Below are 24,925 nucleotides of genomic sequence, written 5' to 3'. Positions count from 1 at the left end.
GGTGGGAACTTTGGGGCCAAAGAAGACGGGGGGATGAAACTCGCAAAAGAATGGGTTTGTGTTATTTATTGTAATCTCTGATTTTCTTTTATGTTTTAGAAGTTAGACCTGTCGAGAAACTTATTGCTGACTGTGTACTGTAAGTCCCACCTGTGGTTATGTGGACAATTGCCCATGCTGTGCAGAGTATAGCCTAAATAATTGTAAATTGTTGTCATAACATTTATACTCTGGATATTATCTGAAATTGAGGCTTGTAAGTCCCACAGAATGGCAAGTGGGCATTTGCGTGTTGTTTTTAGCACCATTGTCTGCGTATGTTCAGGGACCTGTGCCCCGTCTCGTCATCCCCTGCGCTGTCTTATATACTTTGCGTTCCGGCACCTTATGATTTACAAATTAAGCACTGGTCAAGTGTGAATCCCATCAGACACGTGATGGTTCTAGAAATGGAAATTCCTTGCGGGAGCCGCCCCAGGGCCACAGCTCTTCCCCAGCCAATCGGTGGGGCAAGCCAACGCAGCCCATCCCTCCTCCTGCAGCGCCAGCCAAGTTTTGAATTAGTTCTGTTTTAAGTTTACTAGGGCTGCAGCTATCGAATATTTTAATAGTCGATTAATTGATGGAATAGTCAGTTCGAATAATCGAGTAATCGGATAAGGAACATGAAAATTTTAAATACCTGAGCTGAACCTCAAACGGTGTAAAAAAAAAAAAGTTAAAAAATGAGGATCTATGTACAACAAAATAACAATTGGCTAACCTACATAGAAAAAGTCCGCTAGCTTAAATGCTATAAAATGCTAAAGTTTCTTTTACAGTGCTCTTAACAAATGTTTCAGACACATATTCTCGCAAAAAACGACTGAATATACCTATAAACTAAATTATGAATGCATTAAAAAAAACATTAGCTCAAACAAAAACTTAGCTTACGTTGGTCTTAACAGGGAGCAGTTGGATTCAGCCATGTGAAAAGAGGCAGACCAGAGGGCCGTGTATTCACCCTAATCAATTCATCAATCACCATTACAACGCCACTTTGATTAAACAAATACTCAAAGCAACAAAATTTAATTTGAATATTTTTTTTCTTATCGAATACTCGAGTTAATCGATTAATCGTTGCACTAAAGTATACCAACAATCCCTACACAAGGTCTGATATAAATATTTAAATGTTTTGAAAGCACCCTGCAATTGACTGGCAAGCAATTCAAGGTGTAACCCGCATACTGCCCATAGTTAGTTGGGCAAGGCTCCAGCACCCCCACGACCCTCATGAGGATAAGCAACTCAGAAGTTGAATGAATGTTTTGAAAGCAAGTTGGAAATATGAATTTTATTTTAGAGAAAAAACCCAGTATACAGAAATTTCTTCAAAATTATTAATCATAGCTGTAACAGTAGAAGGAATAAAAGTAGACTAGATGGGGGGGATGGGAAAAGAATTCTGAGAGCGATTTGAAAAAGCTGTCCAATTAAAAACATGCATTTTCCATTTCAGTCCGTTTTTTTATCTTAAGAATATTTTATGGTTTTGAAATTCGTAACATTTTTGAAAGTGTGTCTCATTACCATCTGCACGGCTTCTGTGACGTCATGCACGGCGAGGGCCTCTTGGGTGATCCCGTAGAGGACTCGGTTGGTATTGGCCATCTCTTTGCCACCCTTCAGCAGGCTGGCATTGCCGCTGGCAATAGCCAAAGCTGACACCTGCATGGAGGTGAAATCACGTCAAATTTTAAAGTACTTTTGTTATTTAAAAAGGCCCAAAATAATCAATAATATATAAAAACTAACCTGTGGCAGGCAGTCCGGCCGGCCCTCGAAGATGACCAAAATTACCCCGATGGGCACGGTGATCTGCTCTAGCTCCAACTTATGGGCCACCCTGGTTTTGCGCATGACGCGACCCACAGAGTCAAGGGCGGCCAAGGCCACCTGGCGGAGGCCAGCAACCAGGTTGTCAAGTTTGGCCGGACACAGACTCAGACGAGTCAGAAGGGCGGTTGGAAGTTGACCTTTATTAGGAATGGACAAGCGCATGTCAACAAAAATCGACAAACTGATTCTTGTTCCTTACCTGAGCTGACGGCAAGATCCACATCCATCTTGTTTGCAGACAAGATATCATCTTTCCTTTCAATCAAAAGATCTGCAAGGCGGCAAATGATCTCGCTCCTCTACTTACAGTAATACAAAATATTGTAATTAACATTATAAGAAGGCCCTGCAGTACCACATATAACCACAAGATGTCAGTGTTGATAAGGATATCATAAAGTGGACATGAAGCGATGAGGGATGAGATGAAATAAAAGTTGCATTTGGACAAAAGTATAGGGACACATAAATTGTAATTCTTGCCTGCTCCGGTCGCAATGCTGCTAGTTTTCTCCCAACATTGCGTGCCATTTCAGTCTGCTGCTCAACAGTAGGGCCTACACAAAATCAGAGAAGCTAGCAGTACTGGTCTAAGCAGTGAGATGGAATGGGACAGTTACCTGCCGGTTTGGTCTCCGAGAAGAACGTGCCCACTTTCTTGCCCTCCACAATGTCAGTGATGACGTGGCCCGTTACTTTAGGATGCGTGCCATTGGCAATGACCACCGAGGTGCCACCTTGAAGCGCCCAAATGGACGACTGGACCTATGTGAGGAGCATGGAAACTAGCTAGGAGAGCTAACTGGGCATGGGCAGAGGCGTTGTGTCCTATTAGGCAAACCAGGCAATTGCCTAAGGCCCCCAGCCAACACATCTAGCACACGCAGCTTTACTGCACTGTCGCAGCGACAAATGCGACAGTGCCAGTGAAAGCCTTGTGTCTGAGTTCCCTGAAGGGGCCCCTTCACTCGCTCTACACTACGGGTGCGACAAAATATCGAAATAGTGATATATCGTGATACTTTGTATTCCAAAAGGTTATCGATATGCTCTTACCAAGAATCGAGATATCGTTTTAAAAAGGTGTCAATGTTTAGAAGAAAACAAAAAGCAACCAACAAGTTGCTGCCGAAATCTTCCACCATAATAGTGTCTCAGTTAACTCTAAGGCTGCCATTGACGGTGCTCGACGCCCAATCCATTTAGACTGGGAACGTTCGTTCATTCATTCAACCACAGCATTCACAGTCATTCGGTACGATTTTCGGGGCATTTACACTTGCTGTTCATTTTAGGGCATTTACAGGTCATTGTCTGTTGAGCTAGAGTCACTGCCTATTCATTTAAATGATTCCCAGGTCACTTCCTGTTCTGTCACTCAAAATAAACAGGAAGTGACCCATAAAATACCCGAATATCTACAGGAAGTAACTGAAAATCAACAGGTAAATGATCTTAAATGGCCCAAAATTACCTCATTGGCTGTCACTGACGGCCATAGACGTTCAATCCGTGGGAGGGAGGGATGGCAGCGAATGAACATTCGTTCATTCGCTGCCACCCTCCCAGTTCAAATAGATTGGACGTCTACTAGTGATAAACTCATTCCAATTCACAACAGAAGCTTGTTTTTCTGTTTATTAGTTGTTTGTAAAATATCCTAGAATGATTTCCATACCAATGTATCGATAAGCGTTGTATCGCCATATCGTCAGATCATCGTATCGTGAGTTTTGTACTGCAAATCGTATCGTATCGCGAGGTACCAAGAGGTTCCCACTCCTACACTACACTACCCCTCCTCCTCCCTGACGTGACTCAGAGTGAGAGTGAGCGGCAATTTTTTTTTTTTTAATTGGCGTATATCCAAAATGAAGAGAAGTTATCCTTCTGGAAGCGACAAAAGAAAGAAAGAAAAAAGCAGAAGAGAGAAAAGGAAGCAAGGCAGTGGTGAGTGTACTATGTTACTGTAGGTTTATGTCCTAATGTAGTAGAAGCCGGGCACTTTGAGTGTCCTAAAAAGCGCTCTATGAGACCGAGGTGTTATTATACTTTTATTAAATAATCTATTGCTCCAAGTCCAACTGTCCCCCTTACTTGCACACGCTCGAAGGGCCCCATGTTGCTTGTTGCCTGGGTCCTCGGGGACCCTTGCTATGCCATTTGGCATGGGTGTGAATTGTGAAACCATTTCAATATTCTAAGATTTAGGATCAATTCTTCCACTGCAGGTTGCGCCAAGGCTTTACAAAATTTGTCAGAAGGATAACATTATTGTCATCCAGCTGAACAACTCAAAGAAATCGGCAACCAAATGTTATCTCTCATCTAGGCATGTACCAATTACCGGTTTCAAGGTATACCGTGATATGAAAACGTCAAGGTTTCAAAACCGCAGAAATTTTCTGTCATACCATCGTACTATTCTGTTTGACCTTCCCCTCGCCCAACCACGCCTCCTAGAGGCCTGGGCCCAGAAGCCGCCTCACCCCTCTATGCTCCGCCTTTGAGCAATGACATTTATTCTTTCTTTTCCTGTTAAAATGTGATGCCAGGCTTGTTCAGAAGCATGTTTCCACCAACCTTAGCCTCCATGCCACCAATACCAACTCTGGACTTTGTCCCATAGGTAATAGACTGCTGATCTCCAGGATAAAAAATGTCGATGAGCTTAGCATCGTCTGTTCCGGGGGGGCGGTTGTAGAGTCCTAATAATAAAAATATATTTGTCAGACAAAACCGCAAACACGCTGCTTGTGTCAACACCATCAATCGGTGTTTGTCCCTCCAAAACGCATCATTGGACAGACCAATCCTGCCACAACTTATTAACGAAGGCAGATGGTGTTGTTGACGCGGCGGCACATACCTTCCACGTCGGAGAGCACGATGAGCAGGTCAGCCTCCATCTCCACGGCGAGTCGTGCCGCCAGGCTGTCGTTGTCCTTAATGCTGATCACCTAGAGTGAAAATACAAAACAGCTGATGTCAGCAAACATCTGTCACTGAGGTGCCTTGGCGGCGATATAATGTTTGCCTATGTGCAAGGAAAACTCTAATGCCAAGCTGTCACCTTCTGTCTTTTGAGCCACAAAATCTGCACACTATAATCAGAACCCATAAAAGAGCTGAATCAAAAAGTCAGTTTTTACAAATACTTGCTAGTGGCCAGATGTGGCTTATTTTTCCACCTCCACGCCCCGCCACCAGCCAGCCGTGCCCCTACTGACCACCCCTTGACGTCGGTACCCACGTTTACCCCCTGCAGGTCGCTGTCAGGCTGCGGCGGGGGCACCACGGCGTCATTGGTGTTAACAATTGGCACGATGTTCATGCGTAGTAGCTCCTTCAACGTGCTGTTCAAGTTCTTGCGTTTTTGGTCATCATAGAAGTCCAGATTAGTCACCAGAACCTGCGCAGTGCAGGTGCTGTATTGTGAGAACATGGCTTCATACAGCGCCATCAGACCGCTCTGCCCGGCGGCCGCACATGCTCGAGCCTCCAAAACGGGCATCGACTGCAAGAGCGATGGAGAAAAAATATATAGTATAGAATTTTACAGGTAGCACATGTAGGTGATTCCAGCAACCATGTCTTTGAGTTGACTGTGACCCGAATGAAGCGCCTGCCGAACACTCTGGGACAGCAAAATCTCGTGCCGCAGCCTTTGTTTGCCAAAGGCCACAGCGCCGCTGGTGACGATCATCATCTCCCGGCCTTGGTTTTGCAGTACCGCCACCTGTGGATGACATACCACGTCAGATGAAAGCGGAGATGCTGCTGTTTTGGTTATCAAGCGAGTTTAAAATGTAACTCCTAATGATTGTTTTTAGGAGCTGAGACCATTTTTTGATAAAGTTTAACTTCCATCATCAAACCCATAACTTATTTTACACAAATATCACATTGTTATTTGAAAATACAGTACTACATTTAAATAATTCAGCTTCATTTGAATGCGTTTCATTATGTCAAAAACGTTTAGAAATGGTATGGAGTAACCAAAGATTTTTAAAAGTTTAATAATAACTGTTGAAAGCGTCAAAATTTTTTAAATATACGGGGCTGACTAGCTGTGAATGCTCATCCTTCATTCATTCGTGCCCTCCTTGTCAAAATTAATTGGACAATAGCAGCTGTCAGTAGCAGCCAATGCGATAATGAAAAAACACAAAATATTTTTTGAAATAGTTTTTAAATTATAAGGAATAAAACTAGAATGTTGCTCGCAACATTAAAAAAATGACACTTTTTAAATAAAAGAAAAATAACAAAATTTGTATGTTGCATAAAAAACTATTTACAAGACAAAGTTCGGCCTCTTCCCAAACATTTCGAGCTACTTACTGTATATATGTTCAGTATATATATTTTGTATCATTATCTCTATTATTATCAATGTTTTCCTTTTCTTATTGTTGTATTTCATTTATAACTGCTCGAAAAAAAATCAATCAATCATATACAATGACAGCGTCATCCTGATGGATACCATCCCACAGAAACATTTTTATATCCATAACCCTAACCCTCGGCAGGGTCCTCGAGGGGGCATGGAAGTTCGCCCAACCAGTCTACATGTGTTTTGTAGATTTGGAGAAGGCGTTTGACCATGTACGGGGTACTGAGCCCCTTGGTAAGGGCTAGGGATGGGAATTGATACGATTTTTACGATTCCGATTCCATTATCGATATTGCTTAACGATTCGATTCTTTATCGATTCTCTTATCGATTGTAATTTCGGGAAAAAGAAGAACAAACATTTTGATTGGCATCGAGTTTGTTTAATCAGAAGTCACAACCTTACAAACTCACAACGAGGTCAAAAGAGGCCCAAAGCCTCATTGTTAACTGTGGCAATAAGTGGCAAATGCACAAGAATGTGTAACATTTTACTGAAACATTTTTCTAATAGAAATAAAAAATATTGGTATATTTTGGCATATAGGTCGTTGTTCTGCCTTTGGCAATGTGCCCAAACTTTTTCCTGTGAGGGCCAAATAACTTTTCCATTCTCTGATGAGAGGCCGGGGTCAGTTTGTAACAGAAAGAGTGTGACGATTGCAGGAGTGCGTAAATGTAAAAAAATTATTGTTTTTCAGAAAGCCACAATCAAATAACCCTCTGTGGATTCTTCACGGAACAAAAGTAAATAAAATAAAAATAATAATATAATATAATAATAATATATAGTAATAGCACTATTAATTAAATAGATAATAACCAAATAACCCTCTCTGAGCTATTCACTGAAAAAGGCCAGGAAATAAATAACACTACTGAGGGAGAAAAAAACAAAAAAAATTCTAAATGCTCTCTGGAATTGTTCAGGGGGCCGGACCAAATATGGAGCCGCGGGCCGTAGTTTGGGGACCCCTGTTTTTATTTACCAGTATATTGAAATGCATGCCTTTTAGTTTTTGTGGTGCTTTCACGCTCAAGTGGTGGCGCCCTTGCGCTTCCTCACGCGAAGAAGAGCGCGCTCACGTGAAGAAGAGCGCGCTTACACGCGAAGGGGAAGAAATGCCGCATCCAAGCGAGTGAGCGAGTTAGTGAGAAAGGCAAACACTGCCACGAGCCTACGTTCATTGTTAATGTTTGTAAAATATCTACAGCGCCAACGCCTGTATGTATCTTCTGTGTTGTTGTTGTTGTTTCCACTCGCGATTGGACACTTAAATCCAGTTGTGTAGTGGTTTAAACGATGTGCTAATGCTAGCGAACGCATGCTGTTTGTTGTTACTGTGTTAGCAGCTAATCATCGCTGATTTACGTTGATGCAAACCTGTTTGTTATTGGGGACGAAATTGATTTCATTTCTATTTTTAGTTTCAAGTGATGATTGAATAAAGTCAGCAAATTATACCAACGTCTTCTGCATCGTCATTTGGGAGTTTAGCTAGCTGTATAGCCAGGACTGAGCCTTAGCGTCTCGGTGAGGACAGTGCAGTGTATTCCCTCCCGATGCAGTTATTTCCATCTCGCAATGACTGCAAGTCGCTTTGTTGTAATTTTTCCTCGTGAAGTGAAGACACACTTTCGAGCGTTCGAACCTACGTGCTGTCATTGTTATGTTTATGGCGGCAATGCTCGTGCTAAACTATCGTAACCTTTCATTTTCACCCTTTTTCCTGGTGAAGTGTAGCCAAACTTTGGAGCGAGTGGTTCTTGGCGCCATGCTAGTTTGATGCGTCTGGACAACAAGACACGTCAGGACGCAATATGCGTCTTTAGGGATCATTAAAGGGATCGTTAAGGCTTTTTCATTGTGATGTCGAGGCCTCGAAACACTCGGAACCAGTTCCGAATTGGAATCGGATTTCGATTCCCATTCCCAGTAAGGGCTGTTCGGTCCTTGTACGACCGGTGTCAGAGTTTGGTCCGCATTTTTATATCTGGTTTTATAAAAATAAAACACGAATGTCGTAGTTCATCACGTCTTCTAGCCAGAGGCAGTCATCTTCTACGACTACATATAAAAGTCATACACTGCGGGATATGCCCTTTATGACTTCCTTCAGCAAAAATATCACCTGTTCTACAATGGACGCCAGCCGTCCCAGCGCCAAGCCGCACTCGTCGCCCCGCGTGACAACGGCGCTCCCCAGCTTCACCACGATCCTTTTGGCGTGGCGCAGCTCGCCACGGTGGGCAAAAGGGCCACCACCACGTTGACCTAAGTCGAGGTCGACACTGTAAATTAGTACTCACTCTCTGTGACTTAAGACAAGTATAACAACTTGTATTAAAAGTTCATATGAGGTGAAAACAGGTGACGCCTGTGCAAACAATATAAGGCATCACAAATTACGACAGTTTATTCAAAAAGAGTAGATAATGAGTTTGCCTCCAGGTAGCAATGTACAAGTACACTCGTATACAGTCAAGAGAAAAATCTATTTTGTCAGGATGATGCTAATCTCTTATTAAGACTCATGTAGTTAATACAGTCCCTGACAAGTCTTGTCGCTTATCCATTTTGTAGAAACAATTGCTAATAACCTGACTTTGAATTATTCAATTGGTTTCAGAAATGGCTCATATGAAAGCTAAGACCCTCCTAAATGATGTTGAATTTACAAAAATATATTTGTTTCACTGAAAAAAGATTGATCATTTAATGAAGACATAAAGGTCGAATTTTGGCATGACAAAAGTTTTGTCGCCTACAGAAAGTAGTGTGAAAACTGAACAAAAAATGTAGTTCAAATACAAAAATATGTTACATAACATAAGAGAATTAAGTAGTGGTGCTGTGAGATTGAAATGTAATATTTTGTATGACTTCCATGGGCTTTGGCAAGGATTCATGCAATTTATTGATGAAGACATCAGTAACATCAAAGAAAGCAGTCTTACATGCCTCCCAGAGTTCATCAACATTCTTGGGTTTCATCTTCCATGCTTCCTCTTTCATCCTACCCCAGACATGCTCAATGATGTTCATGTCTGGTGACTGGGCTATCCAGTCCTGGAGGATCTTGATCTTCTTTGCCTTGAGGAACTTTCAGGTAGAGATTGAAGTATGCGATGGAGCTCCGTCCTGCTGCAGAATTTGTCCCTTTTTATGGTTAGGAATGTAAGAGGCAGCTAAGATTTGTTGATATTTCAGGCTATTTATGTTGCCTTCCACCCTGCAGATCTCTTGCACACACTATACTGGATGTAACCCTAGACCATGATTTTGCCACTACCAAACTTCACAGTTTTCTGAGTGAATCTCAGATCCATGCGGGCTCCAGTAGGTCTCCTGCAATATTTGCGGCGACTGTGGTGTAATTGAATGGAAGATTCATCTGAAAAATCCACCTTTTGACACTTTTCCAGCAACTATCCTTTTGACAGGCTGTGGGTCTTGGCAAATGCCACACAGTTTTTTAATTGTCTGCACACTGAGAGATAAATAGTCTGAAAAAAAAAAAAACTTCACTGTTTTTGTGTCAAAAGGTGGATTTTTCAGAGGAATCTTCCACTGAATTACACCATAGTCGCCACAAATATTGCAGGAGACCTACTTGAGCCCGCATGGATCCGAGATTCACTCAGAAAACAGTGAAGTTTGGTGGTGGCAAAATCATGGTCTGGGGTTAGATCCAGTATGGGGGTGCACAAGAGATCTGCAGGGTGGAAGGCAACATAAATAGTCTGAAATATCAACAAATCTTAGTTGCCGCTTACATTCCTAACTATAAAAAGGGACAAATTATGCAGCAGGATGGTGCTCCATCGCCAGCCCAGTCACTAGAAATGAACGTCACTGTGCATGTCTGGGGTAGGATGAAAGAGGAAGCATGGAAGACGAAACCCAAGAAAGTTGATGAACTCTGCGAGGCATGCAAGACTGCTTTCTTTGATGTTCCTGATGACTTCATCAATAAATTGTATGAATCCTTGCCGAAGCCCATGGAAGTCATACAAAATATTAAATTTGGATCTCACAGCACCACTACTTAATTCTCTTATTTAACATGTTTTTGTATTTGAAGTACATTTTTTGTTCAATTTTCACACTACTTTCTGTAGGCGACAAAACTTTTGTCTTGCCAAAATTTGACCTTCATGTCTTCATGAAATGATAAATCTTTTTTCAGTGAAACATATATATTTTTGTACATTCAACATCATTTGAGAGGGTCTTAGCTTTCATTTGAGCCATTTCTGAAACCAACTGAATAATTAAAAGACAGGTTATTAGCAATTGTTTCTACAAAATGGATTAGCAACAAAACCTTTGTCAGGGACTGTATATTTGAGTCAAATACGACTCATTTTAACATTTACCAGCAAGAAAAATACCAGGAATTACATTCTTATAACCTGCAATTTGCTGACTTTTTCTAAACTGACTCAAAATGCACAAACATTCCCTTAAATGCTCTCAATGTATACTGTAAAGATCATTTAAAGTGTATATCCAGATAGGACAAACTCTACATTGCCATAAGAGAAGCCTGCCACATCAGCACGAAAAATGCTGACATCATCCTCACCCAATGAACAATGAGGTATGCAACAGGCGGAAAAAGTTCACCACAAGCATTTTATTTACCGAGTGGGAATACACTCAATTTCAGTGACAACCTTTTACAATAAACTTAACTGATAAAAGTTATTTCGCGAATTAAAACAAGAATATTAGCCAACGGGGATGGAAGAAATCGACCTTTGGGCTGACTTTGAGAGACGTGATACAGACAGGTCGACATATGCGTCATGGATTGGATTTGGGAATCAGCACAGTTTTTTAGTAGAAAATAAAGATTGGGCACTCCATCTGTTTTGTTTAGTTTTGGCAACTTCATTTAAAAGTTTCTCCAAAAAATCTAGAATGTTGTTGAAATTACATGTTATTTTACTGATTCCTTAAAGAACAGATTTTTTCAGATGTAATTAAAAAAAATCTGTTTTTTTTTTTTTTTTTTTGGTAGGTAGGGCCGCTGGCTAAATTGTATTTATTTATATATTTGATAGGGACAGTGCACTTTTTTGGAGTGTAGTGCACATTGATGAACATCTATTTAGATACATCTAAAAGATGTAAATGTGCCGGATTATAGCAAAAATGCTCATTTGCACCCACAGTCCCAAGGCAGGTAACGGAACAGCAAGACACAAAAAGACTGAAGGATTGTTGGTCTTTAAAGATGCCCATGAAGCTAAAAAATGACTGGCAATAGAGGAACTTTTTAAAATGGCTTGCAGTGAAAAAGTTAAGGAGCAAAATCTTTTTTTCAAAGAGACAATTGTAACCAAATAAAATACATTTGAAGCACATACACACTACAAAGCAGATGTGGCAACTGTGTATTACTGGCATATATTACTCAAAGCAATTTCCTAAAATAATTACTGTAGAATCACAAACTAAATCAGGAAGGGCCTGGCTTGCCTTGTGAGAGGGTTCGGGTAGTCCTCCAGTAGTGTTTCGGGGGGTCCAGCTGAATCCTGGAGCACAGCCTCTGGAGCAGCATACTCACTTTGACTCACTTTCATACAGATTTACCTCTGAGAGCATCCATAGCAACACATTTAGTCACAGACATCACTTAGAATAGCACAAGGTGAATACTATGTCCTTACTTACAGTGTTAATGATGATCCAATTTGCCAGTGACACTTTAATGACAACTAGTGTTTATTGGTGAATGGAGGCTGAGGTTAGTTGATCAGGCCCTCCCTCATCATCACTCCCTCCCTCCCTCCCTCCCTCATCATCCTCACACCCCTTCCTGACACAATGATTAAGTAAAAATGTTACTTTTTCGGATTTTGTGCTCATATAATTCAAGGGCGTATCTTTGCATAGGGACGGTAGGGACATAACACTAGCAACTTTTCAGGATGCTGAAATTGTCCCCACCAACATTTAAGCAAGCTTATTTTCATTAAATAATGACTTCAGGTATATACGTAGGTAATTTAGATTGGATTGAATTGAAAGTGAATTACAGTACTTTCATTATGGTCAGACTTACATCGACCCCTTTTCACTTGCTAAATGTTTTACCCTCAAACGCATGTTTGATTGGCTGATGACTTGACCACCCCCCCCCCCACACACACACACACACATTCACAGCCCTGACAGAAATACAACTTGCCGCTGCCTCCTCCGCCCCCTTTGAAGACGACAGATATTAGAAGTTTTTTCCCGCCAGCAGCAGCCACTGCAAGTAATCTGAGTAATCTATAAGACGTCAATGTTGTGGAGGTAGGGAACACACCACTAATTTTGCTACTAAAAGTCCAACATGCATCAGAGTTAGCATAGCATAAGAATAATCCATATGAATTTTTTGAGCTCTAGAAGGAAGCTGCTTTGACAGAAATATCCTCCTGTATGTTTTCTACTGTTAATGTTTTTAAACTGTAAGAAACGTAGCAAACCAAGGTTTACTCACTTCTCCCCAGTTTTCATTTTTATTTTATTTATCTGATCTTAAAGCAGCCCAAAGGAGCTTTCGTTTTTTGTTGAGTTTGGCTGTGCTTGTGGACAAAAGCAGTACAGTCCCTGACAAAAGTCTTGTCGCTTATCCATTTTGTCGAAACAATTGCTAATAACCTGACTTTTAATTATTCAATTGGTTTCAGAAATGGCTTATATGAAAACTAAGACCCTCCCAAATGACGTTGAATGTAGAAAAATTAGGGCTGTCAAACGATTAAAATTTTTAATCGAGTTAATTACAGCTTAAAAATTAATTAATCGTAATTAATCGCAATTAATCGCAATTCAAACCATCTATAAAATATGCCATATTTTTCTGTAAATTATATATATATTCTGTAAAATAAATTGTTGGAATGGAAAGATAAGACACAAGATGGATATATACATTCAACATACGGTACAAAAGGACTGTAGTGGGTATTTCACTCTACTGTCATTTAAATCTGTCTATGCTGTCCTCACTCCGAAGCGTCTACTTTTTCCAAAGCTAGACAGCTAGTGAACGACGACTTAATAATTAGACTTCTTCCTTTTTTCATCTAATTTATTAATAAAATGGCCTCAAACCATTGTCCTCTTTAGACCGTCGTAAAACTACAAAAAAAAAGTACACAAACATTGCATTAGCAACAACGTTAGCTTAGCAGGCTATACAGGTTCACTAAACAAACAAAAAAGCGTCTCATCCAAAAAATATAACATTTCGCTTACTAACATAATATGTACATCCTTTACAACAACCATACTTACGGACAAATCTTGTCCAAGGATCATATAAGCACAACATTATCAGCCCGAGACGTCGTGCAGCCATAATGAACTGGAAAGAAAACAATAAACCATGTCGCAAAGTGACCACAAGAGTTCACTGTTGGACAGCACAAAAAGTCTTGCTGTAAAACTTACCAAAAGGCAGAATACTTTCTGAGCGGGACATGTGCGTTAATTGCGTCAAATATTTTAACGTGATTAATTAAAAAAATTAATCACCGCGCGTTAACGCGATAATTTTGACAGCCCTAAGAAAAATATATTGGTTTCACTGAAAAAAATATTTATCATTTAATGAAGACATAAAGGTCAAATTTTGGCAAGACAAAAGTTTTGTCGCCTACTAAAATATTAAATTTGGATCTCACAGCACCACTATTTCATCCGCTTATGTTATGTAACATATTTTTGTATTTGAAGTACATTTTTTGTTCAATTTTCACACTACATTCTGTAGGTGACAAAACTTTTGTCTTGCCAAAATTTGACCTTTATGTCTTTATTAAATAATAAATATTTTTCAGTGAAACAAATATATTTTTGTACATTCAACATCATTTGAGAGGGTCTTAGCTTTCATATGAGCCATTTCTGAAACCAATTGAATAATTAAAAGTCAGGTTATTGGCAATTTTTTCTACAAAATGGATAAGCAACAAGAATTTTGTCAGGGACTGTAGTGTTTTACTTGAAGGAAGGCTCAATTTTTATTTATTTTTGTTAGGGTTATTGTCCCTATCAATATTGAGACCAAACCTACGCCCTTGATACAATTACAAAAATGGTGCATAACAGTTAACGTAAAGGCAAGTTCGTGACTACTTCAAGCCCCAAGCACAGTCGACCGCTAACACACAACTCGCCACCCACCACCTGCCCCTCAGCGCCCAACATAACTCAATCGCCTCAGTGCTTAAATGTGTGTTATTCCATTATTCCGGCCCTGTTTTCTCTCAAGTGCGCTTTTTCCGCTTTATCTGTGCCTCGTCCTCATCTGTTTCGTGTCCATTTGACTTGCGGGGATCAAGCTGAACCTTACTTACCTGAATACTCCGGGCGCCATTCTAATAAACCCACTGTATGTGTGTTTAATACTTTTTCAATTGTGAGGCTTAGTAGAAAGTACGAGTAGAGGTGCTGACTCTATCCCTTGCCATAAACAAGGGCTCACTGTCCAATTGAGTCATACTGGAGACCAGTGATAGAGAATGTACGCCTTACCGTGCTTTTGTGTTTCACATCGGCATGTAACCAAAATAACTGCAGACGAACAACTATGTAAACACCGCGTTAATCCGCCTTCCACCAGCCCTACCCCAACACTTGTACCACATTTTGACAAGCTCACTCTGTGGAAGCAGTAGAAAGAGTCTTTCACAGTTGTAACAAATTTAAGGGTTCTGACTCTATGAAGATGAGCAGTGTTGGAAGAGCACTGGACTGTAGTGTGATGGAGGAGGACTGGCAGAGAGGACAGAGCTATTCGGCTCACTGGCATAGCCTTGATGTGTCTCAAGTGCAAAGGTTAGTGACCAGTTCTTCATATTTTAGGTTAGGTTGGGTTGGATTTCAGTTTAAATTAGGATTAGTTTCTACGACTGAAGGTTAGGGCTAGGAAAGTTTGGGTTTAGAGTTTTATGTGCTTGGGTTTTATTTGGAATTTGTGTTTAGGTGTCATGTTTCAAGTGGTTTAGGTTTCAGATTAGGTGTCATGCTAATGGTAGGGGTTTTATTTCTGAGTCAGTTTTAGGGATTTTTGGTTCAGGTTTGGGAAAGGTTTAGGTTGAAGGTAGAGAACTGCTTCAGGGCTTGAATAAGAGTTAGATTTGGGGTGGATTAAATATGATCAAGGTTAGGTTGAGGGCAGGGGTCCCCAAACTACGGCCCGCGGGCCGAATACGGCCCGCATCCACATTTGGTCCAGCTCCTTGAACAACAAAAAAAAAAATTTTTTTTCTCCTTCAATAGTGTTATTTATTTCCCGGCTTATTTTCTGTAAAGAACCCAGAGAGAGTTATTTGGTTATTATCGATTTAATTAATCGTGTTATTATTTATTATATTATATTATTAATAGTGTTATTATTATATTATGTTATATTATAATTTATTATTAGGGCTGTCAAATGATTAAAAATTTTAATCGAGTTAATCACAGCTTAAAAATGAATTAATCGTAATTAATCGCAATTCAAACCATCTATAAAATATGCCATATTTTTCTGTAAATTATTGTTGGAATGGAAAGATAAGACAGAAGACGGATATATATATTCAACATACAGTACATAAGTACTGTATGTGTTTATTATAACAATAAATCAACAAGATAGCAATAACATTATTAACTGTTCAAGCGATCCATGGATAGAAAGACTTGTAGTTCTTAAAAGATAAATGTTAGTACAAGTTATAGAAATTGTATATAAAAACCAATGTTTTCGTTTTAATAAAATTTGTAAAACTTTCAATCAAAAAATAAACTAGTAGCTCGCCATTGTTGATGTCAATAATTGCACCATGGTGCTGAAATCCATAAAATCAGTCGCACCCAAGCGCCAGCAGAGGGTGACAAAACACACAAAAACACAAGTAACAAGTGCACATGACACTGTGCTGTCATTTTAATCTGTTTGAGCGGGGCATGTGCGTTAAATGCGTCAAATATTTTAACGTGATTAATTTTAATCACACCCGTTAACGCTATAATTTTGACAGCCCTATATATTAAATTATATTGTATTATATTGTTATTATTTTTTATTTTTATTTTATTTACTTTTGTTCCGTGACGAATCCAGAAAGGGTTATTTGATTGTGGCTTTCTGAAAAACAATACATTTTTACATTTAGGCACTCCTGCAATCGTCACACCTTTTCTGTTGCAAACTGACCCCGGCCCCTCATCAGAGAAGGGAAAAGTTATGTGACCCTCACAGGAAAAAGTATGGGGACCCCTGGTTTAGGGAGTTAATTTTACAGTCAGTGTGCAGGATTAGGATTCAGTTTAGGGTCTTATTTTTAGGTTTTGTGGATATGAAACGGTCATGTGAAGGAGGAACAATACATTCTACGACTGTTTTGTTGCGTCTACTTCCAGGGCCACAGTGACAGAGTTGGATCACTCAGAGAAATATTGTGAAGCCAGGCGACTCCTGCAGCGCTTCCTCTCGGGGGCCATCAGTCAGAGGCAGCCACCAAAGTCTACAGAGGGACCCACCAGAAAGGTTGAGCCTCAAACTCCACTTCACATCCATGAAGTGTTCAACATCAGTCCAAAGAGTCTTGTGTTAGAAACGAAGACCACCATGAAGATGACGTTGCCGAGGTTCCTTGGTTGAACCATTTGCCATCAGCGGAGTGAAATGTGTGTGTTTCCCAAACATAGGGTTTTTAATAAAATACAAAGTAGGAGTGACCTATTTGTCCCGATTGCTTTCATTTGAAAATACGGAAATTTCTCACTCATTTTATCACAAAATTGGCAAAGTGTAGCCAAAAGCGATGCCAGGGAAGTGATCACATAACCCAATTTTATCACTATCGTGTGGCAAAACTCCATTCAAAAATTCTGAGACTGCAAGACTGTGCGTGTGTCCATCTGCCAGCAATGAGCGAGGTGTCAGAGGACCCCTGTGGAGAGCAGTTTGATGACAACGTGGCAATTTTCCACAGCAGCTCAGCTGCTGCTTACGCTGGGAATAGGTGGTAAATTAATCGAATCAGCGGCTCAAACTCTGTGTTTTGTCAGCTGGCCTGTGTTGCTTTCGCTGTGCAAAGTCTAACATGTCCCTTTAACCCCGCAATAAATAGGACTTGACCTACCAAAATGGAATAATATTGGACAGCTTTGACACTGCAAAAGACAAACACAACTCAGGTGACGTACTGAAGTACGTTTGGGGGAGTTGGTACTTCGATCTGTCATCAATTGGTTTGAGGAACTGTGAGGGAGCAATGTGGAGAAAATATTAATCTAATATGGCCTTGAGCAAGGGGTCGCATCCTTCAAACTGTTTGATAGTGAACTGAAGTCTTGCCATAGTACCAAAGAGTTGTAGGTAGGGTTGTTCCGATCATGTTTTTTGCTTCCGATCTGATCCCGATCGTTTGAGTATCTGCCGATCCCGATATTTCCCGATCTGATTGCTTTTTTTTGCTTTTTCAATTCCAATCATTCCCGATAATTTTTCCCGATCATAGACATTTTGGCAATGCATTAAGAAAAAAATGAATAAAACTCGGACGAATATATACATTCAACATACAGTACATAAGTACTGTATTTGTTTATTGTGACAATAAATCCTCAAGATGGCATTTACATTATTAACATTCTTTCTGTGAGAGGGATCCACGGATAGAAAGACTTGTGACTTTGTATATTGTGACTAAATATTGCCATCTAGTGTATTTGTTCAGCTTTCAGTAAATGATACTGTAGTCAGGCCCAAATGCATGATGGGAAGTGGAACCATTACTGTGCGTAGTGCTACCAATTGATATATCTTCTCTGCGTTGGCAAATAAATTTAGGTGTTAAGATAAAGATCAATTGCTACCTTGCTTCCCATGATATTTCTAATCGTAGGGAAAGGGTTGAAAGGTTTTAGCCAATTAAAAATAGGCTGCAAAGGCAGCCAAAATTCACTCTACTCATTTTACGCTGCCTTTTAAAACGACGCCATTACAGATTGAGCGCTACAATGCGTGAGTGGGTTGTGCAGCGCATGCATTAATTGCATTAAATATTTTAATGAGATACATTGTTTTTTAAATTACTTACCGCTGTTATTAGGATAAATTTGATAACCCTACCTGAAGCCTAAACTAAAGACTCTGGAAGAGTGAAACATATTATGTCTGTAACGTTAAATACAATTAGAAAACGATTTAATAAAAAAAAAAAATATATATATATATATATATATATATATATTAAAAAAAGGCATGGCCGATATTTTTTTGCCGACTCCGATACTTTGAAAATGACGTGATCCCGATCGATCGGGACATCTCTAGTTGTAGGTTCAACAGCCAGCAACAGAACCACTGCGAACTGCTGACACTGCTTCTCCAAACTGCAGTAGTCATCTGAGGGTAGGGTTTCAATCCTACCACCAGAAAACAGACCGCATGATCCCACAAAGAAAGGGATAACGCTAGGGGTGTAACGGTACACAAAAATCTCGGTTCGGTACGTACTTCGGTTTGAGGTCACGGTTTGGTTCATTTTCGGTACAGTATGAAAACAAAATAAAAAATATAAATGAGCTAGTTGTTTATTACACACCTTTGTGCTTTCAACAATAGGAACATTAGCCTATACAAAGCTAGAATTCTGCTCAAAATGTAGAGGGTATTTAAAGATAATCCAACAACAATTTGCCTTTCAGACCCCGCGTATTGGTCAGCTTTCTTTCTGAAAGAACGAAGAAAAAAGAAGTCCTGTGCTAAAGAGAAAAGCAATCCCAATGACAAAGATTTTAACATGTATTTTACAAATGAAATGCCTCAAAGAATCTTTTTTTTTTTCTTCTTATGAACGGTTTTCAAAAGCTTTATCCGTGGATTTTCTCAAGGTAAAGCGCCACACAGAAAATAATAAATTTAATTGTGTAAGCAGGATTTGTGTATTATTCTTATTATTTAAGTACAGGTGTTTTAGCTCATTTCAATTTATTTTATTTAGATGGGCTATTATTTATTATGTGTTTTTATTTTCAAATGTGATGTAGTATTAATTTATATTATATATTTTATGTTGTATAACTTTAGTTCCTATGTGAATATTAGTTCCTACTTATTTTGTTGTGGTAGGAGGGTTTTGTATTGAACACGGGGCCGTGTTGGTTATTATTATAGCAGAGAAGACAGCAGTAAATCAACAAAGACAAGTCAACTGTGCCCCGACCTCAAGAGATCTTGATGGATTCAAAAAGTGGGTTACGATTGCATATTAGTTTGAAAATCGACTGGATCCACCATATTTTTAAACGAGTGACTTCCGGTCTGCCCGATCCTAGCTACGTAGTATTGATGCAGGAGGGTCGCGTCTCGCGTCAAATAATAAACTCTGCCGTTCTTTTCGCGTGTGTCGTGTTGAGCCGCTTCTGGGACGCGTCTAACACGCGGCCGCACTGCGACTGGTGTGCATTGGCTGACTGACTTAAACACCCACGTTTCACTGCGTTCTCGCAGCGGCCACGTTGTCCCGCCGTTGACGTTTCTGGGTTATACTGTCCTACCGTGTTGGTCGTCATTATAGTAGAGAAGACGGAGGAAATATAATCTACACAAAGAAACTGTAACCCGATCGACTCACAGCCTCGAAAAGTAAGGGTTACATTATGTCAGAAACTCGTTCGGTACGGCTCCGTTCCGAACCGAGCCTCACGTAACGAAACGGTTCAATACAAATACATGTGCCGTTACACCCTTACAACGCTGTGGTCTTTGAGAAGAACCTTTTTACCGGCAAGCAAAGGCAAACCTGGACTGATGGTGAAGATAGAGGGCTGCTGAGAGGTGGTTGCAAGACCTGGAAACAATGATACGTCCATTACTGTTGCTGAAAGCCTCTAATCTGATGGCATCAGTGCTAGAGGGCAAAGAAAGAAAGCACAAACAAACGCTATCAGGATTCAACACTATCGCCCCTAAAACTCAATGAACGCCCAAAGCAAAACACACTGATTGTGACCTGGGTACACCCACGCAAGTATGACTATTTAAGAAGGCTCCATAGAGGAAAGCCGTGCTCATCGTAACGTACAAACTAACTGACGTTAACCCGCAAAAGAAGAATGGAGCAATCGTCGATAGAAAATGGAGTGGCAGCCATGGCTGCCCGCTACCAGGAATTTGATCCGGTGGCATATCTGCAGTACAACTACACGCCACCGCGGGCTGATTTTGACAGGAAGGATAGCATCGTGCCATGGAAACTGGCATGCCTGCATAGAGCCTTCACAGAAGGTAAGTGGCTTAGAGTTGTTGCCAAGCTCTCATTTGTTTTCAAAGCAGAGTTACCCATATTGCCAGACATTTTGGAGTATTTTCACCTATCTGAAAGAATACTACGTTCTGTGCTCATAACAGTGTTCTCTTCAGTTACTAGAAAAACGTTTCTATCTAGCTTTCCCATTCTCTATTAGAGTTGTAGGGGACAGAAAGAGAGGAAGCAGACAGAAAAGGAGACGAACAACAAGGGGCTGTATTGAGGTCATATTTTAGATCAGGGATCCCCAAACGTTTTCCTGTGAGGGCCACATAACTTTTCCCTTCTCTGATGAGGGGCTGGGTCAGTTTGTAGCAGAAAAAGTGTGACGATTGCAGCAGTGCCTAAATGTAAAAATGTATTGTTTTTCAAAGAGCCACAATCAAATAACCCATTCTGGATTCATCACGGAACATAAGTAAATAAAATTAAAACAAATATTATATTATATTTTAATATTATTAGGGCTGTCAAAATTATCGCGTTAAATGGGCGGTAATTAATTTTTTAAATTAATCACGTTAAAATATTTGACGCAATTAACGCACATGCCCGCTCAGATTAAAATGACAGCAGTATAATGTCCGCTTGTTACTTGTTTTTTTTGTGTTTGGCGCCCTCTGCTGGCGCTTGGGTCCAAATGATTTTATTTTACAATGAGTGAGCATGGTGTAATTATTGACATCAACAATGGCGAGCAACTAGTTTATTTTTTTGATTGAAAATTTCACAAATTTTAATAAAACAAAAACATCAAGAGGGGTTTTAATATAAAATTTCTATAACTTGTACTAACATTTATCTTTTAAGAACTACAAGTCTTTCTATCCATGGATCGCTTTAAGCGAATGTTAATAATGTTAATGCCATCTTGTTGATTTATTGTTATAGTAAACAAATACAGTACTTATGTACCGTATGTTGAATGTATATATCCGTCTTGTGTCTTATCTTTCCATTCCAACAACAATTTACAGAAAAATATGGCATATTTTATTTGTGGTTTGAATTGTGATTAATTGCGATTAATTAATTTTTAAGCTGTAATTAACTCGTTTAAAAATTTTAATAGTTTGACAGCCCTAAGTATTATATAATAATAAATAATAATAACACTATTAATTAAATAGATAATAACCAAATAACCCTCTCTGCGTTCTTCACAGAAAAAAGCCAGAAAATAAATAACACTATTGAAAAAAAAATATATTGTTCAGGGGGCCGGACCAAATGTGGAGGCGGGCCGTATCCGGCCCACGGGCCGGCTATTTGGGGACCACTGTTTTAGATTATACAGCAAAGATAGAAACCGAGCCGTGCTGTGAATCGTGAAAATCTCAAAGAAATAGCCACACCAAAGGTGCTTATAGATTTCACAAATAAAATGGCGGCAAAACCCTTTTTCCAATAAACAACGATACATCATGGTTCCCCGAGTGAGACACTAGGCATGTGCTGGTATGAGATTCTGACGGTATGTCAACCCTAAGCCAAAATATCCCGATTTACGGTATCACGGTATTGCAATTACAGCTCTAAAATGTGTTACTTTGAGATACCTGGGTTAATTTTAGGGCTGTCAAACAATTAAAATTTTCAATCGAGTTAATCACAGCTTAAAAATTAATTAATCGTAATTAATCGCAATTCAAACCATCTATAAAATATGCCATATTTTTCTGTAAATTATTGTTGGAATGGAAAGATAAGGCACAAGATGGATATATACATTCAACATACTGTACATAAGCACTGTATTTGTTTATTATAACAATAAATCAACAAGATGGCATTAACATTAACATTCTGTTAAAGCGATCCATGGATAGAAAGACTTGTAGTTCTTAAAAGATAAATGTTAGTACAAGTTATAGAAATTTTATAATAAAGCCCCTCTTAATGTTTTTGTTTTAATAAAATTTGTAAAATTTTCAATCAAAAAATAAACTAGTAGCTCGCCATTGTTGATGTCAATAATTACAAAATCAGTCGCATTGTTGATGTCAATAATTACAAAATCAGTCGCACCCAAGCGCCAGCAGAGGGCGACACAACACAAAAAAACACACGTAACAAGTGGACATGTCACTGTGCTGTCATTTTAAACTGTTTGAGCGGGGCATGTGCGTTAATTGCGTCAAATATTTTACCATGATTAATTTAAAAAAATAATAATGCGATAATTTTGACAGCCCTAAAAAAACTTTTTTCCATTGAACAGGATTTTTATTTTTCAAAACATTAGCAAATGGAAACATAAGTATGTTAATTTAAAATAAATAGCAAAAAATAACTGACATATTCTGAACACAATTAAAATAAATGTAGTCCTTCAGGTGAGCCTAAACCCACAACCACAGCTCACCATTATTACCATCAGTACAAAAATAATTGAATTATTTTCCATAAAAAGCATGTGTGTATGACTCGTATCATGTTTACAATATACACACACACTCTCATTCTCAACACAGACAGTTGCGAAAGAGAAAAAAAGACCACGTTTTACCACCACTAGACACACTAAACACGCTGGAGTTAATTCTCGTAGCTGGTGGGAGACTTTCATGACAGTGTTTACTAATATTTAATTTTGTGTAAATCCGAAATCATATTGGCGGTATTACGTCCTCAGCAGCCACCTTCCGCAAACATGTTTTACATGTCAGTTGGCCCTCCTTCTCTAAGCTGCAGCCGTCTGTAATTTTTCTGTAGCTGAAGTATTCCCATACCAGCAATTTTGTTTTCTTCGATGGGGTGGGGGGAGTTCAGGAGTTTCACCTCCTCCAGCCATCATGTAGCACAGCTGACTCACTGACACAGAGCAACAACCGGTGAGGGAGGGTTGAGCCTAGCAGCTGCAAGCGAGGGGATTTCTCCCTGCATTTTTGGGACATAAAAAATAGCTAATACCTTCGGGAAGGTGTAACGGAAAATATTTGCTGTTTTGAAACCGTGACGTTTTCATACCAAAGTACAGCTTGAAACCGGTAATCGGCACATGTCTAATAGACACACTTCTGATCTTGCGTTGAGGTGACGTCAGTGGCAAGCTGCTGGTGGACATTGGCTCGGGACCAACTCTCTACCAAGTTCTGAGCGGTTGTGAAGTGTTCAACCAGGTGGTTCTGACTGACTTCCTGGAGGTTAACCGTAAGGAACTGAGGCGTTGGCTGCAGAATGAAAAGGGCTGCGGTCTGGACTGGACGCCCTACCTGCAGCACGTCTGCAAGTTGGAAGGGCGGCGGTATTGAGTAACACCTTTTATTATCACCTGCATATTCGTGGTCCATGACAATAACAGTTTTTGTCACTTTCAGGGCCTCGGCGTGGACAGAGAAGGCAGCCAAGCTCCGTAGGGCAATTATCGATATCCTCCCCATTGACGTGCACCAACCCCAGCCTATGGACACTCGCGCCCTCCCTGCGGCAGGGGCGGACTGCCTGGTGTCCTGCTTCTGCCTGGAGAGCGTCAGTCCTGACCTGGCTGCATTCACAAGAGCCCTAGGCCACATCAAGAAGCTGCTCCGGCCCGGCGGACACCTACTCCTCATCGGCGCCCTGGGGGAGAGCTTCTACTTCGGGGGGCCAGGGGTGAGAATCCCTGTGGTGCCACTGGGCGAGGCGGAGGTGTGCGCCAGTCTGAAAGAGAGTGGCTACACCTTGATCCGGCTTGAGGTTTACACGCTGCCTCAGGACATGAGAGTAGGGGTGGATGACGTTACTGGGGTGTTTTTTGCAAAGGCGAGGAAGGAATAAACGTAGTGCCAGTGTCCAGAAAAGTGATGGTTTACTTATCTCTGTGCCTTGAATTCATCTGTAATTTGAATTTCAGATGAGCAAGGACAAAACAATTATTTTTGTGTGGTTACACATCGCCTCCTGCAGTCCAAATATAGCTATTACAGAAACCCAGTCTAAGTCAATTCATATCTTTTAAAATGATTCCTTAGGTATAATAATGTAATTTATTTATTCTAGATATTACAAAATATATGAACATTAAAACTGTTTAATGTAAAAGTTTATAAATATGAACAGATATTTAATGACATGAAAAGTAAAAGCAAATGCCTTTTATTTTACGAAGTTTTATTTTAATGGAAAGTGAATTATGTTGTTTATTGAAAATTATAGCAAATGAAACATTTATACCCTTTCTAAATCTGTTATGTTCTTGAACACAAATAAAATCATAATTAAAGAAGTGAATGACCACTCCATTTATTAACATATCAATTAGGGCTGTCAAAAGTATCGCGTTAACGGGCGTTAATTAATTTTTAAATTAATGACGTTAAAATATTTGACGCAATT

The 24,925-nt window shown here is 39.8% G+C and overlaps 2 protein-coding genes across 4 annotated transcripts in view; one reads left to right on the top strand and one right to left on the bottom strand.

Moving 5' to 3' along the window:
- The window catches only part of aldh18a1 (aldehyde dehydrogenase 18 family, member A1), a 36,024-nt gene that overhangs the window by 10,093 nt on the left and 1,006 nt on the right, over positions 1–24,925 (bottom strand). The window contains exons 1-12 of one of the 3 annotated variants that reach the window (XM_057825805.1): positions 11,973–12,945; positions 11,778–11,893; positions 8,422–8,564; positions 5,477–5,626; positions 5,147–5,404; positions 4,757–4,847; positions 4,471–4,595; positions 2,508–2,652; positions 2,371–2,444; positions 2,087–2,186; positions 1,804–2,024; positions 1,579–1,716 (exon numbers count right to left, since the gene is read on the bottom strand). In XM_057825805.1, coding sequence (XP_057681788.1) covers positions 1,579–1,716; positions 1,804–2,024; positions 2,087–2,186; positions 2,371–2,444; positions 2,508–2,652; positions 4,471–4,595; positions 4,757–4,847; positions 5,147–5,404; positions 5,477–5,626; positions 8,422–8,564; positions 11,778–11,859 — 1,527 coding nt within the window. In that variant the 5' untranslated portion in view covers positions 11,860–11,893; positions 11,973–12,945. Of the gene's footprint in view, positions 1–1,578; positions 1,717–1,803; positions 2,025–2,086; positions 2,187–2,370; positions 2,445–2,507; positions 2,653–4,470; positions 4,596–4,756; positions 4,848–5,146; positions 5,405–5,476; positions 5,627–8,421; positions 8,565–11,777; positions 11,894–11,972; positions 12,946–20,101; positions 20,164–24,925 lie in introns of those variants that run through there. The other 2 variants (XM_057825808.1, XM_057825806.1) reach the window with 2 other exon arrangements.
- On the top strand, positions 20,415–24,373 carry LOC130909403 (phenylethanolamine N-methyltransferase). Its single transcript, XM_057825814.1, has 3 exons — positions 20,415–20,586; positions 23,645–23,855; positions 23,929–24,373. The coding sequence occupies exons 1-3, from the start codon at positions 20,415–20,417 to the stop codon at positions 24,365–24,367; spliced, it is 822 nt and encodes a 273-aa protein (XP_057681797.1). The 3' UTR covers positions 24,368–24,373.

The sequence above is a fragment of the Corythoichthys intestinalis genome, chromosome 21 (genome assembly GCF_030265065.1).
Source record: "Corythoichthys intestinalis isolate RoL2023-P3 chromosome 21, ASM3026506v1, whole genome shotgun sequence".
Lineage (NCBI taxonomy): Eukaryota > Metazoa > Chordata > Actinopteri > Syngnathiformes > Syngnathidae > Corythoichthys > Corythoichthys intestinalis.
Note: the sequence above shows the minus strand (reverse complement) of the source record. Positions and strands in the feature narration are given on the sequence as shown.

Coding starts and splice junctions, on each gene's coding strand:
- LOC130909403 (XM_057825814.1), top strand. CDS start 20,415: ATGGAGCAATCGTCGATAGAAAATGGAGTGGCAGCCATGGCTGCCCGC. Junction 20,587..23,644: donor GCATAGAGCCTTCACAGAAG/GTAAGTGGCTTA, acceptor TCTTGCGTTGAG/GTGACGTCAGTGGCAAGCTG. Junction 23,856..23,928: donor TGCAAGTTGGAAGGGCGGCG/GTATTGAGTAAC, acceptor TGTCACTTTCAG/GGCCTCGGCGTGGACAGAGA.